We start from the raw sequence: 18,863 nt of genomic DNA, 5'->3' as shown, positions 1-18,863 counted from the left end.
TCTGCCAGGTACGAAGCTGTGCACCCTGTGAGAAACTGGACAGATATAAAGCGTAGAGTTGGGCCGTACCGTCGCTGCTATGCCTTCACCCACGCTGCCATGCCAGGGGAGCCACTGGTTGTCCTGCATGTGGCACTCACAGAGGACATCTCTGATAACATACAGGTGAGAGGTTTATATGGAATATGAAAGAATGCATAAATTGTTAAGTTTGTTTAGCTGTCATGTGGATTGGTATTACTTTTCCTCTTTTCAGGTCATGAACCACATTTTCATAATTGACTGTGTGTCTGTTGAAGTCAATGTTGTTTCTCTTGTCCAATAGAGTATCGTGAGAGAGTTTGCTACCCTGGACTCAGAGGAGGATGTGAACAAAGTCAATACAGCAGTGTTCTACTCCATCTCCTCCACCCAGGCTGGCCTGCAGGGGGTGGAGCTAGGGAACGTCCTCATCAAGAGAGTGGTGCGGGAGCTACAGGTGGGTGGAGAATGACATCACCACTGTCTAAATGAGCAGGCAGACAGAAAGACTGGGACTGCCCTTCTGTGACTATCTGAACACTGGAACGTCTTTTAGGAAAACTAGCTGCTCCGCTACATCGTAATTTGTTGATTTATTAGCCAGCTCCAGGGTCAGGGTCCTTTACTCTCTGTTAGTCACTTGCTTCAATGTCACCTGATAATTTCCATTCACTCTTCCAGAGAAGTTCCAGAGAACCACTCACGTCACCAAGCATTTCTGGCCACGGCCAGTAAACAGATGGCAGTCAATCACAGCAGTAGTTCAACATTAGCTGGAGGTCATTTCAGTGTGAAAGGAGTAGTTATTATGATTAGATAGCCAAAGCATGTTATATTACCTAGACAAGCCATTTTTTTTATTGCTCGTAGTCGTTTGAGTTTCTCAATTAAGCCAAATACTCTCTCACAATCTTGCAGTTCTACCTGCATCTGAGATGTGTTTTTCAGGGTAAAGATTGGATAGCAGCATGATTGAATAACCATCTCCACACATCAATCAAGACCGAGAGCGAAATAATGACATTTCAGCTGGTTTTGATGTGAGGGTAGTTGATAGTCTGATAGAGTATAGGCTTGTATGCTTAGTATAGGTGGCCTGTGCAGTTGTGTGTCTTGTTGATTTGTACAGTAGCCCTATTTACACTCAGTAGCATCGACACGGTAAAGGTTCAATGTTACTCTGACTGTTCTATTGACCAGATTGGCGCACATTCAACAAATCTAATCTAACAAAGTGGATATTCATCAAATCCGTCATGATTCATGTATTGTAACAGGCCCACAATGTGGCTACTTAAGTCCGATTTGGATATATTTGGGTTTATAAGAAGTGACTGCTAAATGCTAACTCCTGTTCGTATAAGATGGTTAGCATAGCTAGCATACATAAATTGTTGGTGGTAGTCAAGTCGTTTTTAACCATAATGCAGTTGATTGGTGACGATGACATGAACGTGTTGGGGTTGGCATCCATACAAGTATTGTACTCAGATTTTTACCTCAACAGTGTGAAAGACAATGTAGGCTAAATCTAGGCTGATTTTGCTGGGGGGCAATGAGGAGACTCTGGATCTTTCCCCCACGGCCCTTTCCCCCATGCGTTTCCATGGCAATTCCATTGTTTTGGTCGAGTTCGATTGACCTCTTTACCGCAACTATTAGTCCTGGCCTAAGTGTTCTAGCCTTTCCATTGTTCTGTCAGCACTCCTAACATTGGTTAAAATTATCGAGGGATGTACATTGTTCTGTAGGGCTTGAACCTCTTATCTGTAGTTCCGTCTGAACTCTGAGGATATCAAATTGAAGCAGAAACTTGATTTTGTTTTACAAAGCCTTTTCTTGTGGCCTATGAGTTCTGGATTTATCCCATGGCCATCCTAATAGCTCTCGTATCAGTTGGGGGGAAAAAAACTAAGAACTTTGAGCTTCTGGGCTGGCTCAGAACTGTGACTGTGTGCAGTGCCATGGCAGTGTTATGCACCACATTAAGGGGAATAGAAAAGCTCCACAGCCGCTGGGTGACCACTATAATAATGGATGGATGAGAGGAAGGAAAAGAAAAGGTCTTTCTGTGATTTAGAAAGAAGGGAGGAGGATCCCGTTGTCTTTCAGCATTACACCATCAGGCCCTTTACTGTCTCCCTCATTCTGTCTGTCCTCATCTCTCAGGTCTCTGTGGATTGCACGCCTGCTCTAAGCCTGCTGACCAGTTTATAGTAAATTAAACTGATGAAATGATTGGAAAGTGACCTCTTGACATGGTTATCCTCAGATCCACTAACTCGTGTGATTGAAGTACAGGGGAATGAATGAGACAGAGGCTGAGAGGGAGAGAGAGTGGGAGAAAGAAAGGCACACTCCAACATCTGCTTCCAGGGGTTGCCTGACACACGTTGCCTCCTGCCTCCTGTGAATCAACACTCCACACAGCTCTGTACCTTAACAGCCTTGACAAGCAAGAGCCAACATAACAGAGAGGGAGAGAAAGGCCAGGGTTAGAAGAGAGAGAGCAAGGAAGAGAGCTTGTAAAGAAGGGTAAGATAGAAGAGAGAGTGGAACGTAGGCGGCAGGCAGGCAGCATGTGATGATGGCAGAGAGGCACTAGGGAATAGGGACCAGAGTCAAGAGCTTGGAAGATATTAAAAGTGAGAGAGAGGGAGAGCAGGGTACACACTGCAAAAAGTGAGCCTAAATATCTTAATTGAGTGATAATTCACTTCATGTATTTTTCTTCTTACCAAACTAAATTATCTAATGTCACTGACAGATAATTTAGCTTATTTTAACCAAAAAGCTTAATACAAGTAATTTATCTTAATAAGATGATGCATTTCTATTCTCTCTATAATACCACATTGGTATTGTTTATTAACTGGTGTAGACAAAGTTGTTTCATACTAAGGAGGTTTACCTCAGACTAACTCTCCTATCTTTCTCTGTCTTTGCAGAGTGAGTTTCCCCACATGTCCCAGTTCTCCAGCCTGTCTCCCATCCCGGGCTTCTCCTCCTGGCTACAGGGCCTGCTCAGCCAGCACCGGAAGGAGGGCCGCGTGGAGCTGCTAACTGACTGCGAGTGGAGGAAGGTGGCAGATGTCACAAACACAACCCCTGATACCAATGCCCTAGATGCCCTGCGTAAGCTGATCAGCACCGGTGACTGGACCCGTTCTGAACGCCTGGTCCACATCCTGGAGCCCGCCCTGATGCGCCTCTGTGCCTGGTACCTCTATGGAGAGAAGAGGCGCGGCTACGCCCTAAACCCTGTGGCCAATTTCCACCTGCAGAACGGCGCCACCATGTGGAGACTGAACTGGCATGCAGACACCAGCCCGCGTGGAGTGGCCAACTCCTGTGGCATCATGGTTAACTACAGATACTTCCTGCAGGAGACCACGTCCAACAGTGCTGCATACATGCACAATAAAGTCATCACAGCCACAGAGCAGGTGCTGGGCTTGATCTCACAGTTTCAGAAGAACAGCAAACTCTGAGCTCCATGGACACATATGTACACCCACACTTGGTATTAAAGATGCCTTTAGGTCCAGGACTTGCTGGCTTCATGGTGGCTCTGATCAGGACCATTTGTGGAATGATATCAGTTGTTGTTCTATTCTTTTTGCAATCTAGCCCATGTAGCACATGGATTTTCCTCTCCCTTCCTTCCCGAGGTGGGTATGTAGTGTTATCATCGCCGATAGAGACTCCCAGTGTTTTATGGTGTGAGAGACTGCAGCTAATGAAGCGAGAGACATTTATCAGGTCGTGCCATGTTTCTGCTTGACAATGTGTGATGCTGTAACACAGCAAATAGGCTGCAAAGCTATTGGAATAAATTATGTCTTTGATTCTTTCATTTGGCTGATCTGTGTGGGCGTGTGTGCATGTGCAAAGCCGTGCGGGTGAAAAATACATAACACTCACACCCACATTGTATATAGAATTATGTAGAACAAAACAGTACCATATTATCATCTCATTGTCTCTTGGCCCCGATTGTCACCCGGCAATCTCTACAAATCAGTTATTTACTGAAGCTCAATCAAGCTATTCTTTAATGAGTTGTGCTCGCAATAGATTTTAAATTCAAAATTATCTCTATATGTAAAATGTGTAATTTTCTGCAAAAGTCATTCACAACAAAATGTGTAGGGTCTGTAGTTGAGACTGTAGTCCTTGCTATGTTTGCCACCTGCCATCACTCAAGCCTCCCTAGAGACCAATCTCTGATGTACTGCTCCATCAAAATACTGGAACTAAGTGGGATTCCTATCTGCCCCACTCCGTTGTTGCGAAATAATATATCACAGCAAGTTGACTGTGAAATTACATTTTATCTCTCAAAGGAGCCTAACTTTTTTTCAGAGCCAGCCACACAGTGTCCCTGAAACTAATGAAGTGAGAAATAAAGTTTAAATAAATTGATCGATTTATGGAATTCACTTTAAAGCAGGGGTGGGAATCAGTGAGCATAAAAGGACAGTGTTTAAAGGATGCCCTTGAGAAAGCATTTCTCGTGAAACAGACAGGAAGAGTGAACACTTGTGAGGAATGCAAAGTCCAAGGATGTCACACAGTTCCAACACCATGGACAGGAGTTTCCATGGAAATGGTAACGTCAAATAAAATAAAATGTCATTTGTCACATGCGCCGAATACAACAGGTGTAGACCTTACTGTGAAATGCTTACTTACAAGCCCTTAACATACAGTGTAGTTCAAGAAATAGAAAATATTTACTTAGTCAAAATAAAGAAAAAGAAAAACTAACAGAATTACATAACAATATGAGGCTATAGGGCTTCCGAGTGGCTCAGCGGTCTAAAGCACTGCATCTCAGTTCTAGAGGTGTCACTACATGCCCTGGTTTGATTCCAGGCTGTATCACAACCCGGCTGTGATTGGGAGTTCCATAGGGCAGCGCACAATTGGCCCAGTGTCGTCCGGGTTAGGTTTTGGCCGTGGCAGGCCGTCTTTTTAAATAAGAATTTGTTCATAACTTGCTTGCCTAGTTAAATAAATAAAAAATACAGGGGGTACAGGTTAGTTGAGGTAATCTGTACATGTAGGTAGAGGTAAAGTGACTATGCATAGATACTAAACAGCGAGTAGCAGCAGTGTAAAAACAAAGGGTGTGGGGGGCAATGTAAATTGTCCGGGTGGCCAGTTGATTAATTGTTCAGCAATCTTATGGCTTTGGGGTAGAAGCTGTTAAGGAGCCTTTAGGACCTAGACTTGGCGCACCGGTACCGCTTGTCATGCGTAGCAGAGAGAACAGTCTATGACATGAAGAGTGCTGATGCAGAGTTTGGTAACAGAATTACAGCAGAAACAGCACAAACTGTCATTCTGTTACCAAACTTTGCATCTGCACTGTTCTTCAAGTAAATGTTTTTTTTATCAAATGTTCAGTGGACATTGCTAAAAGTAGTCATTGTTCATTAGGTTGTATGGTTTATTTAACTTTTGCAATCAATGATTTAAAGTGAAAAGTCGGAGTCTTAGCATCATTATGTTACCGTGAAATTGCCCTGAGATATCACAACTTTGCACTTCCACTTTGTCTTTAATTGTCAGACAAGAGAAAAGAACTATAGAACATGTACTTAATGCTTTAATTGATTTGATGTGTGAATGAATATGTCAATGGTGTAAATGTATAATTAGTGTGAGGGATGAGAGAGAGCGTGGTCATGTTATTGCCATCCATTATGGGCTGATACATTTAATTTGGGGAGAGTACTACATGATAGGGGATAATCTTAGAAGCACTTGAGAATCCCAAAGAAAAGCTGATTTATTCTAGGTACCTCTCAAAGGATTACTAGATCTGTCAGTCACAGCATTACATTAGTATTGAAGTCCTGTAGACCCATCTCACTCTATTCAGAATCCATCTCATGTGGAACTTGATGCTGCCACTCACCCACACACACAGAGCTTTCTTCAACAGTACTCAAAGGGTGATTACTGACTATGACAGCTATGGTAAACCTGTATGGAATGGAAACATACAGCTTGTGTTTTTGTCAATATTACGGTGTAAGGCTTTCATTTTGCTACTTTGTAATTTTCCAAAGAAAATGCAAACTGAGTTGTACAAGGTGAATGTGTTGGCATGAAGATGCAGATGTGTTGTGAAATATGAGGCACTGCTGGCCACACTGACGACCTGGAGATATGTCACAACAGTTTAATCAACACGACTCCAGCCGCCTGCCAAATCCACATTAACATTTAAGGGGCCATTTGTTAATAAGCAATTACACAGCCAGAATGGATTAGTTGCCACTTTACACCCTTTTTAATGGCTTGGATCTGCCACTACACTTAGGCAAGGCACATACACTACAAAGTTAATTTCCCATATCACAGCATATACATCAACCCTCATGTTCGTGCTCTTGATATGAATATCGTGTGTCTTAACATGAAATATAGTGAATATGAGAATGAGCTGACCATATTCATACAGCCTGGTCCAGTCTAATGTCAAGTGGACAGCCTGTCTAATCCAAAACACCGGTAAGTAATGTAATCTTTCTAAACCTGATGCATGTTGAGGACCTGATGAATATGAATATCAAAAGTTAATATTCCTTTTGCATCTAAGTAAATAGCATAGCATAAAAACATAAAGTCAATTCTTAGGTTACAGGTATCATTCTCCTAAATCTATGATCATGACATTATCTTCTATTAATTATATGCTAACAAACCAGAGAATTCAATTATGTTCTCTTTACAAATGAATCAGAGCCATAATACTCTATGCAGATAAAAGGAGTTGAATCCATATTTTGTCTCCAGGCCTGTCCGACTAGGCAAAGACGTCAACGCAACATATATTCCACGTTGGTTCAACAAAATTTCATTGAACTGACGTGGACTAGGTGAAAAATCTGTCAATGTGCCCTTGAGCAAGGCACTTAACCTTCATTTCTCATGTAAGTCGCTCTGGATAAGAGCGTCTGCTAACTAAACTGTAAATGTGAAACAACGTTGATTCAACCAGTGCGTGCCCAGTGGTGTGTGTGTGTGTGTGTGTGTACAGTCTGATTACTAACTACCATTGAAATAGAGTGCAAAGTGGTGCCAGTACTGAGTGCTTAATGTTTTTTTTTTGCATTTTCACAATGCAGTAGCGAGGTGCATTTAGAAAAGGCCAAATAGTCAATTAACACAACCCTCCTGATTACAATATGTTATGTTTACATACTGATGATGTTGCCATCTTTCTCTCTTTCCTCAATGGAAAGGAAACAAGATATTGAAATGAGCATAGTGATTTGTGATAAGGAAATACTGTAGAATTTAAATAAATTGTGGTATTTCAGAAAGAGATTGTTTAATTAAAATGCTAAGCATTAGCATTTTATTCTCACCCGAACTGCACATTGAAGTTGGTGTTTTCATTTGGTTAGGTTCTATGTGCCCGCCGTTCTGTCTCTAATCACAAGCCTAAATCCACAGGGTCTCCTGAGGGTTAGGCCATGCTACGGAAGTAATTATGTCAAAGAATTCAACAAGGAAAAAAAGCCTCATTGTTTGCCTTTCTTTTCCTCTTTTTATTCAAAAAGAAAATAGTAAAAGAGAATCCCATCATACTGTGTGGAAATTGTAAGCTTTGAAAATAGTCATCCCATCAATTAGCATAATTATTGGGAGATTTTGGACATGATCAAACTGCTTTCTTGAAGTTCTGTTAATAATCCTGTTTATGGAAAATAGAAATGTGCAGCTATGAGCATAAACACTGACTTTGCGAGTAAAAGCTACTGTGTGGAATGTTTGCACTGGGTTCTGCACCATGTTTCATTTTGTAAGTACAGTAATACATGAAATGGTGGTCAGAATGCATGAGTACAACTTGAACTAACATTGAGCTGAATTAATTGATGCTGCTGCCTGCTTGTGGCTACATTAGTCCTCACTGTAATCAGGAGTTAATTTAGGTTATTTACCTAACTGAGCTCCAACGTGAACTCAGAAATCATCACTAGCTCAAAGGTGAAAGGGTAAGAGCTAGGGTTTGACTGCGCATCTCTGTGGTCTACTAGCCCAGAGCAGTGGGAGAGGGTGGGAGTGAGTGGCGGCAGGCCACCTGGGGTATTTTGGATCTAAACAAGCCTGGATTGTTCCCATCACCAACAGCTGCTTCACAAGTGTGGGCCAGGTGTCAACACTCACTCTAATCTGCATAAGGGAATGTAGGAAAATGCTTTGTTAATTTATTCATTCCAGAGTCGGATTAAGGTGACTGTGCACCAGCTATTAGGGCAAATTGAAAAGAGCTGCCATCTTCCAGATTGAATATGCTTTGGTAACTTTAAGATTCAATCAGTGTGCCTACCTAGCCTACAGTCGATCCTACATGAACTTCCAACCCAACCTAACCCCAATGCATGTCATTATTTTCCACATCACATGAAATCTATACATACTGTATCAGATGCATGCAGCCTTATGAATGTGCCTGTATGTATGAGGTGAGACGTTTACTGCTTAACACAATATTTTCTAACCACAACAATTTTCTCAGTGCCCCAAACCATTCCTCCACAAGAGTGACATGTAAACACTGACAAGGTCAAAGTTCAATATTCCATCTCACAATGTTGAATAATAAAAAAGCAATGTTTACAGCCTTGATCTCACCTTAGGCATTGAACTCTATTTCTTGTGGACAAACCCATCACAAAATCACGCCATTCACCGACTCTGTAAGTGTGTCTTTCTGGCAGCATGTGAATGTGTAACTAGCTTCTAAGTGTGTAATCCAGTGTAATTGTCTGCGTCAGTGATTTTGCAATTGTGTTGGTGTAGGAACATGACTGACTGCAGGGCACGGTTGATGTTTACATGCAGTAATTATGGATCTCAGGACAGATTGATCTGAAATATCCTGTACAATCACGATAAGACCTAAACAATGTCAGCAAGAAGCGCATCCGTCACTGCATTTGATTGTCAGCTATAAATAGGGCATGTTGCTACAGCCCACCAGGGGATAAAGGGATACATTAAAAGGTACATGCCTGCCTGCACAGAGCTCACTCTAATATCCAGGCAGTTTGAATTACTGGCAAATAATGCCATGGATGACTCAAATCAAGGAAAGAAAGGGAAATAAATGAAAGCAAAGAAGGGATTATGTGAGTGAAAGAGCGCTAGCTATCATTAAATTCACATTCAGGATGGCATTACAGCAGTGCTAAGGGGATTCATTACTCAGCGTATCAGTCCTGGCCAGGATTTAGGGAGTGGAGGGACATAGGGGGTAGATGAGGGAGTGAGGGGTACGGGCAGGTTGTAGGGAGTGGGGAAGTTTGTTTTGACAGAGGAGTGGAGTTTAGACGACTGCAACATGTAGCTGGGTGTCAGAGATCTTTCTTAATTACAGCCATTCAGAGCAGAGGGCCCTGTTTGTTTCTCTGCCTAATGACTTAGATAGGGATTAAGCTCTCTGCTCACTGCTAATTAGCTAGCGTTCCCTGGGTATGTACGTCAGACAGACCTCCGACAAGCACCATGGTCCACGTTCTGAGAGACGTACGTCTCCATCGCTGCCTCAGCTCCTCATTACTGTCGGGTAGAATGACTTCCGGATGAGGTGTACTATCTCCAGGAGACGTAGCAGCAGCAGAACATTATGCGGAAGCTGAAAGGATGAGATAGAACCCATAGCATCACACATTCTGTCATATCCCAGCTGAACAATGACATTCTGTGAACCATAATGTTTCTTGGTGAGATCGTGGTTGTGCTATGGTTATTTTGCATACAATCTTCCCGCAACATTCTGCGTATGGTGCCTCCTAGTTGCTTGGTTTTGGAACATTCTCAGCACATTTAAGGAACTTGACAAATGAACGTTATTTTCTTGGCATTTCATTACTTAACAGAACGTTTCCTTAAAGTTCAAACATGGTTACATTTAATTACATTTTTGGTCATGTTCTAGGAATGTTCTCCAACTGGTTTGACATTGGGAATGTTCTCAAATACTTCAGAGAATGATAAGAAACAACATTCTTCTGTGGGAATTTCAATACTGCAGCAAAAGTTTCCAACAGGTTTCCTCATGGTTTTTTCTCAGAACATTAAGAAAACCTTCCATAAAAAAACACAAGAAAACATTATTCATGTTCAAAGAACGTTCTAAGAATGCTTTTTAAAAACATATACATTCTGTTCTCAGCGTCAACAAAACTTCTTCTTCGGTATAATGGCGTTCGCAACAATTATATTTGCATTCCGCCACTTACTGTACAGGTGGATAACAAAGATCCCCAAAAATGGAGAAAAAAAATGCAGGGTAAAAAAAGAATACATATACAGTACCAGTCAAAAGTTTGGACACACCTACTTTTTCTTTATTTTTACTATTTTCTACATGGTAGAATATTAGTGAAGACATCAAAACTATGAAATAACACACATGAAATCATGTAGTAACGAAAAAAAGTGTTATATTTTATAATATATTCAAAGTGTTATACAAAATATATTTTATATTTGAGATTCTTCAAAGTAGCCAGCCTTTGCCTTGATGACATTTTTGCACACTCTTGGCATTGTGGAAAATAGTAAAAATAAAGAAAAACCATTGAATGAGCAGGTAGGCCCAAACTTTTGACCGGTACTGTATATAAAAACTTCCATACAAACTAAATGTAAATTAAACTAAATCAGCCTGTTTTAGGCTCAGAAGGATCCTGTGAGGGCGGGACATTTTCTGGCGACAGTAGTCCTTGCAATGCGTCTGCCGTTAAGTCTTAGAGGCATAAAAACTTCTCAGCTGCAGATCAAATCAAATTTATTTTTCACATACACATGGTTAGCTGGTGTTAATGCAAGTGCAGCGAAATGCTTGTGCTTCTAGTTCAGACCATGCAGTAATATCTAACAAGTAATATAACCTAACAATTTCACAACAACTACCTTATACACACAAGTGTAAAGGAATGAATACGAATATGTACATAAAAATATATAAATGAGTGATGGCCGAACGGCATAGGCAAGATGCAGTAGATGTTATAGAGTACAGTAAATACATATGAGATGAGCAATGCAGGGTATGAAAACATTATGTGAAGTGACATTGTTTAAAGTGGCTAGTGATACATTGCATCAAGATGGCAAGATGCAGTAGATGGTATAGCGTACAGTATATACATAAGAGATGAGTAATGTAGGGTAAGTAAACATTATATAATATAAAGTGGCTAGTGATAAATTGATTACATCAATTTTACCATTATTAAAGTGGGTGGAGTTGAGTCAGTATGTTGGCAGCAGCCACTCAATGTTAGTGAATGCTGTTTAACAGTCTGATGGCCTTGAGATAGAAGCTGTTTTTCAGTCTCTCTTTCAGTCCCCGCTTTGATGCACCTGTACTGACCTCGCCTTCTGGATGATAGTGGGGTGAACAGGCAGTGGCTCGGGTGGTTGTTGTCCTTGATGATCTTTTTGGACTTCCTGTGACGTCGGGTGGTGTAGGTGTCCTGGAGGGCAGGTAGTTTGCACCCGGTGATGCGTTGTGCAGACCTCACTACCCTCTGGAGAGCCTTCCGGTTATGGGCGGAGCAGCTGCCGTACCAGGCGGCAGGGGTGAAAATCTGATATCAACTTTGGAGGGGACAATTACATGAAATTTTCTCAAGAGCAATTCCTGAGGGGGACACCAAAAGTAGTGCTGTAACACATAGCCTACATTGTAATATGGTAAATGTATATTGAGGAACCAAAGAAATAAGGTGTTTGCCGTACTCCTAACTACCGGTACCCAAAACTACACAACTAATCACAACAGCAATACCATTGCCTTTAACAAATCTTAGTTCAGTCACCAGTTTAAGTTGAGAGTGGGGGTATCCATGGCATTTTCCAATTATGTTCCTATTTTACAAGTCAAAAAAATTGAGAACCTTTCATAATGTTGCCAAACAAAGACTCAACAAACTTACCTGAGACTCCCTGTCTCTGCCAATCTGTCCCTGCATATCTGTCCCCAACTCTGCTGTCTGTGTGCCATCTGTTGCCTGCTCTGCCTAATGACATCATTGTGAAACATTTCCATTAGAATTTCATTTCTTTCCTATGAACATTTTATCAACTAGTCTTTGAGATATTAGGTTACTAGGGTTCTTACTTTGCGTTTTGGTGTACTGAAAAATACTCTGATGTCCGTCTTTTATTTTTCTGCCATTTTTCTACCTGGCTGGCTGGCTGGCTGGCTACAAACACACACAGTGTTTAGGTTATTTACAGTAGGAGATGGGCTTCTATCATCTTATCTTTTATCATTCTATTTGGGCTTCGATCTAAAAGGTAGCTAGCAAATGTGAAACGGATTAAAATGACAAGAGTTGACAGCTGTATGAGTTCACCATTTACACAACATATGCTGCAACCTTTTGTAATTTTAATAGTTTGTTTCATATTGGCTGGCTTCCAACAATAGCTGAATTTGCAAAGCTAGCGAGCACCAATTCCGTTTCAGTGGTGTTTGCTATAATCTTTGCTACCCGGGTTAAATAAAGGTGAAATAAAACAAGTAAATAAAAGTTCGCTTGCGACAATTTAGCTTTTGCAACGAGACCATTAAATATATTTAAGACAATGGTAGAAGAGAGTGTAGTTCTGTTCAGTTTGGACTTCAGTTTATCGCTAACCTTATCACTGGGACTTTGAAGTACTAATTTACATCATCTGCATGCTGATCTTGGAATAAATTGACGATAGCAAAGATTCCATCTTTGACGAGGCCACATAAATGGAATAGGTACTAGCTAGCTTAATAGTTCATATTTGTGCGCTAGCTCTGCATATTCAGCTAGTGTGTGTGCGCGATTGACTGGATTAACCTCACGTCAGTTACGTTCATTGAGTGCCTTTCAGACAGTGGATACGACCCCTCTGTTACCATGCCAACTTAGGAACAGGCAGTGGATCAAACCATTGTGAGGCAAAGGGTGGGGGGGGTCGCAATCTTTTGAAACTTAAAAACGCGCTATTAAGTGTCTATAATCAGCACAATTGCTTTCATTGCGTATTATTAATATTATTTAAATTACATAGTTATGTTTCAGTGATATATTTGGGGGGACAAATCATATTTTTTCCAGGATGGGGGGGTCGTGTCCCCACCGGGATTTCCGCCCCTGCCAGGCGGTGAAACAGCCCGACAGGATGCTCTCGATTGTGCATCTGTAAAAGTTTCTGACTGTTTTTTGGTGACAAGCCAAATTTCTTCAGCCTCCTGAGGTTGAAGAGGCGCTGCTGCGCTTTCTTCACCACGCTGTCTGTGTGGGTGGACCATTTCAGTTTGTCCGTAATGTGTACGCCGAGGAACTTAAAACTCTCCACCCTCTCCACTACTGTCCCGTCAATGTAGATAGGGGGCTGCTCCCTCTGCTGTTTCCTGAGGTCCACGATCATCTCCTTTGTTTTGTTGACATTGAGTGTGAGGTTATTTTCCTGACACCACACTCCGAGGGCCCTCACCTCCTCCCTGTAGGCCGTCTCGTCGTTGTTGGTAATCAAGCCTACCACTGTAGTGTCGTCTGCAAACTTGATGGTTGAGTTGGAGGCGTGCATGGCCACGCAGTCATGGGTGAACAGGGAGTACAGTAGAGGGCTGAGAACGCACCCTTGTGGGGACCCAGTGTTGAGGATCAGCGGGGTGGAGATGTTGTTACCTACCCTCACCACCTGGGGGCGGCCCGTCAGGAAGTTCAGGACCCAGTTGCACAGGGCGGGGTCGAGACCCAGGGTCTCGAGCTTAATGACGAGTTTGAAGGGTACTATGGTGTTAAATGCTGAGCTGTAATCAATGAACAGCATTCTTACATAGGTATTCCTCTTGTCCAGATGGGTTAGGGCAGTGTGCAGTGTGATGGCGACTGCGTCGTCTGTGGACCTATTGGGTCGGTAAGCAAATTGGAGTGGGTCTAGGGTGTCAGGTAGGGTGGAGGTGATATGGTCCTTGACTAGTCTCTCAAAGCACTTCATGATGACGGAAGTGAGTGCAACAGGGCGGTAGTCATTTAGCTCAGTTACCTTAGCTTTCTTGGGAACAGGAACAATGGTGGCCCTCTTGAAGCATGTGGGGGGATAAGGATTGATTGAATATGTCTGTAAACACACCAGCCAGCTGGTCTGCGCATGCTCTGAGGATGCAGCCGGGGATGCCGTCTGAGCCTGCAGCCTTGCGAGGGTTAACACGTTTAAATGTTTTACACACGTTGGCTACAGTGAAGGAGAGCCCGCAGGTTTTGCTAGCGGGCCGTGTCAGTGGCACGATATTGTCCTCAAAGCGAGGAAAAAACTTGTTTAGTCTGTCTGGGAGCAAGGCATCGTGATCCGCGACAGGGCTGGTTTTTCTTTTGTAGTCTGTGATTGACTGTAGACCCTGCCACATACCTCTCATGTCTGAGCTGTTGAATTGCGACTCCACTTTGTCTCTATACTGACGCTTAGCTTGTTTGATTGCCTTGCTGAGGGAATAGCTACACTGTTTGTATTCGGTCATGTTTCCGGTCACCTTGCCCTGATTAAAAGCAGTGGTTCGCGTGTTCAGTTTTGCGCGAATGCTGCCATCAATCCACGGTTTCTGGTTGGGGAATGTTTTAATAGATGCTGTGGGTACAACATCACTGATGCACTTGTTAATGAATTCGCACACCGAATCAGCGTATTCGTCAATGTTGTTGTTCGACGCAATGCGGAACATATCCCAGTCCACGTGATCTAAGCAATCTTGAAGCGTGGAATCCGATTGGTCAGACCAGCGCTGAACAGACCTGAGGGCGGGAGCTTCCTGTTTTAGTTTCTGTCTATAGGCTGGGAGCAACAAAATGGAGTCGTGGTCAGCTTTTCCGAAGGGAGGGCGGGGGAGGGCCTTATATGCGTCGCGAAAGTTAGAATAACAGTGATCCAGGGTTTTGCTACCCCTGTTAGCACAATCGATATGCTGATAATGATGTCCAGCTTCTTGGACGTCTTGGACACTTGTGCAGTGCAATTAATAACTGTGGCTATAAATACTACAAAATCCACCTTCTTCACAATAAGTGTATCCAGATCACTTGATTGATGTATAACATTTACAACTGGTTGCGGTGCATCCACCACCATATCTTCTTCAGAACTGTGGCTTCTTGCCCCTTCAACACTCTTCACCGCCTCCACCTAGGAATTCTGCTGTATAGCTCTGATCCTTGACATCTCAACCTCTTTCACCCTAACAGGGAACTCAGGGAATTCAATAATATGATCCACACCACAGTTGTAACATTTTACATTCACAGTCTCTTAGATAACATATTCCTTCCGTCTGCAAACTTAACCAAACGTTTTACACTTCTTAATTTGCATCGGGTATTGCACGAACGCTCTTACGGCATACAGTGGGGGAAAAAGTATTTGATCCCCTGCTGATTTTGTACGTTTGCCCACTGACAAAGAAATGATCAGTCTATAATTTTAATGGTAGGTTTATTTGAACAGTGAGAGACAGAATAACAACAAAAATATCCAGAAAAACGCATGTCAAAAATGTTATAAATTGATTTGCATTTTAATGAGGGAAATAAGTATTTGACCCCCTCTCAATCAGAAAGATTTCTGGCTCCCAGGAGTCTTTTATACAGGTAACGAGTTGAGATTAGGAGCACACTCTTAAAGGGAGTGCTCCTAACCGCAGCTTGTTACCTGTATAAAAGACACCTGTCCACAGAAGCAATCAATCAATCAGATTCCAAACTCTCCACCATGGCCAAGACCAAAGAGCTCTCCAAGGATGTCAGGGACAAGATTGTAGACCTACACAAGGCTGGAATGGGCTACAAGACCATCGCCAAGCAGCTTGGTGAGAAGGTGACAACATTTGGTGCGATTATTCGCAAATGGAAGAAGCACAAAAGAACTGTCAATATCCCTCGGCCTGGGGCTCCATGCAAGATCTCACCTCGTGGAGTTGCAATGATCATGAGAACGGTGAGAAATCAGCCCAGAACTACACGGGAGGATCTTGTCAATGATCTCAAGGCAGCTGGGACCATAGTCGCCAAGAAAACAATTGGTAACACACTACGCCGTGAAGGACTGAAATCCTGCAGCGCCCGCAAGGTCCCATTGCTCAAGAATACATATACAAGCCCGTCTGAAGTTTGCCAATGAACATCTGAATGATTCAGAGGACAACTGGGTGAAAGTGTTGTGGTCAGATGACACCAAAATGGAGCTCTTTGGCATCAACTCAACTCGCCGTGTTTGGAGGAGGAGGAATGCTGACTATGACCCCAAGAACACCATCTCCACCGTCAAACATGGAGGTGGAAACATTATGCTTTGGGGGTGTTTTTCTGCTAAGGGGACAGGACAACTTCACCGCATCAAAGGGACGATGGAAGGGGCCATGTACCGTCAAATCTTGGGTGAAAACATTCTTCCCTCAGCCAGGGCATTGAAAATGGGTCGTGGATGGGTATTCCAGCATGACAATGACCCAAAACACACGGCCAAGGCAACAAAGGAGTGGCTCAAGAAGAAGCACATTAAGGTCCTGGAGTGGCCTAGCCAGTCTCCAGACCTTAATCCCATAGAAAATCTGTGGAGGGAGCTGAAGGTTCGAGTTGCCAAACGTCAGCCTTGAAACCTTAATGACTTGGAGAAGATCTGCAAAGAGGAGTGGGACAAAATCCCTCCTGAGATGTGTGCAAACCTGGTGGTCAACTACAATAAACGTCTGACCTCTGATTGCCATCAAGGTTTTTGCCATTAGGTACTAAGTCATGTTTTGCAGAGGGGTCAAATACTTATTTCCCTCATTAAAATGCAAATCATTTTATAACATTTTTTACATGCGTCTTTCTGGATTATTTTGTTGTTATTCTGTCTCTCACTGTTCAAATAAACCTACCATTAAAATTATAGACTGATCATGTCTTTGTAAGTGGGCAAACGTACAAAATCAGCAGGGGATCAAATACTTTTTCCCCCCACTGTATATTATATATATCCCAGCTTTACAGGCTGGTAGATACACTTCATCAAACATCAATCATACAAATACACTTTTCTTCTTTTTCCCATTCTCCATATGGGTCAAGCTATGTTCATTAACTACTCCTTGTCATACTCCCTCTCCGGGCCTCTAGGTCATCAGGCTGCTGATTATCATGCACACCTGTCACCATCGTCTCACGCACCTGCGCCTCATGACACTCACCTGGACTTCATCACCTCCTTGATTATCTTCCCTATATCTGTTACTTCCCTTGGTTCTTTCCTCAGGTGTTATTGACTCTGTTTTCATGGCGGTGCATTGTTTTATTTATTAAAACGCACTCCCTGAACTTGCTTCCCAACTCTCAGCGCACTCTTTACACTCCTGGACTTTTTAGCCTAAGATATTGACTATCAGTGTCCAACGGGATGCCAGATGTCACTTTTTACCGGTGCCCTGCTCTGAAAATCAAAGCTGTCCATGAATTGATCATTTCCTGAGCCACAATGCATGCTCCTTTTGCTCTTTGAATACAAATGATATCAACACCATACCACTCCTGGTTACTTTGACTGCATCCACTTCCCTACGCCTTCACCATCCTCGTGACTTCAAAAGGGTTTCCCAAATGAACATCCTTATTCAAAAAACATAAGCAAAGATTCAACAGACTTAATTCCTACAAAAATGTTTGCCCTTTTTGTTCTATTCTTGGACTTCAGTAGCTCCATCCTGGTGGTGCAGTGGACCAGTTCCATGGACATAGAACAGGTTCAATTCTCACTAATACCTTATCGCACAAAATACATGTGCTAATGCCTAAACAAATGAATTTCCATGTCTTCAAAACAGATAACCTAAGCAAACAGTCTTATTGAAACATTCAGTGACAGTTTTTAGGAAGTTATTCAAAAACCTTCAAATGACCTATTTCTGTTCTCAGAATGACAAAACTTCCAGGGAACCATAGTTAAATGTTATTAGTACCTCCCTTCAACCTAAAAAACATTCCCAGAACATGCAACATTTTCACTTCCGCTCTCAGAACATTTAAATAATTTTGTTTTATCGGTCAGGAAACGTATGGCTTCATTCCCAGAACAAATGAGAAACCAAAAACGTACATTCCCACCACTTCCAAGGAACCAAATGTGCTAGCTGGGATGAAAGTGATTTGATAGTGTTCTGTTTCCGGAAGACACATATCTATGTGATCTAAAAACAACTTTCACCCCGAAGTTTTAAAGTCACTGCTCTGCCAGCTTCTCCTGGGAGAGCTATAACTTCAAAACTGTTTTGCTCCTCCTCTTCAATTATGTTCAGTTTGATAGACTTCAATGGTGGTCACTCTAAGCCATGGTTCAAAGGGAATTTAAGGCACACACATTTAACACTCTGTTATCCCGTCAAATTCAAGTGATAATGTACAGCAAGAGCCAGCCTGGGGAAAAATTACAGATAAATGAATGAACAAGCTAATTGACAAATGAATAGTCAAATAAATGAAGTCTACCAGTCTCATGTGAGTCCATAATAAATTGGGTGTCATGACCAGAGTGGGAAACGGATTGCTAGATTCCAATCCAATGCTTTCAGATTTACGTACATCAAGGGCCTTGGGGCTGGGCTGGGATTCGATTTGGAATTATACTGCAACTGATTGAGACTACCTATCCACTAGCTACTGTATACACCCTGTGATGTACTTCCAACGGTGAGTTCTGGTACATGCATCTCTCTGTGGGATCTCCACTCTCTGCGCTATAATTGGTTGCTGTGATTGCTGCTCTCTGCTACACAAAAGGCTGATCTCTGCAATTACACC

At 42.4% G+C, this 18,863-nt stretch overlaps 1 protein-coding gene across 1 annotated transcript in view; it reads left to right on the top strand.

The window, feature by feature from the left end:
- LOC106573701 (malonyl-CoA decarboxylase, mitochondrial) overlaps positions 1-3,877 on the top strand; it is a 15,596-nt gene extending 11,719 nt beyond the window's left edge. The window contains exons 3-5 of the mRNA XM_014148992.2: positions 9-165; positions 326-478; positions 2,970-3,877. Of these exons, the coding sequence (XP_014004467.1) occupies positions 9-165; positions 326-478; positions 2,970-3,512 (853 nt within the window). The 3' untranslated portion in view covers positions 3,513-3,877. The remainder of the gene's footprint in view (positions 1-8; positions 166-325; positions 479-2,969) is intronic.
- Positions 3,878-18,863: the final 14,986 nt, after the last annotated feature.

This window comes from Salmo salar, chromosome ssa16, assembly GCF_905237065.1.
Source record: "Salmo salar chromosome ssa16, Ssal_v3.1, whole genome shotgun sequence".
Lineage (NCBI taxonomy): Eukaryota > Metazoa > Chordata > Actinopteri > Salmoniformes > Salmonidae > Salmo > Salmo salar.
Note: the sequence above shows the minus strand (reverse complement) of the source record. Positions and strands in the feature narration are given on the sequence as shown.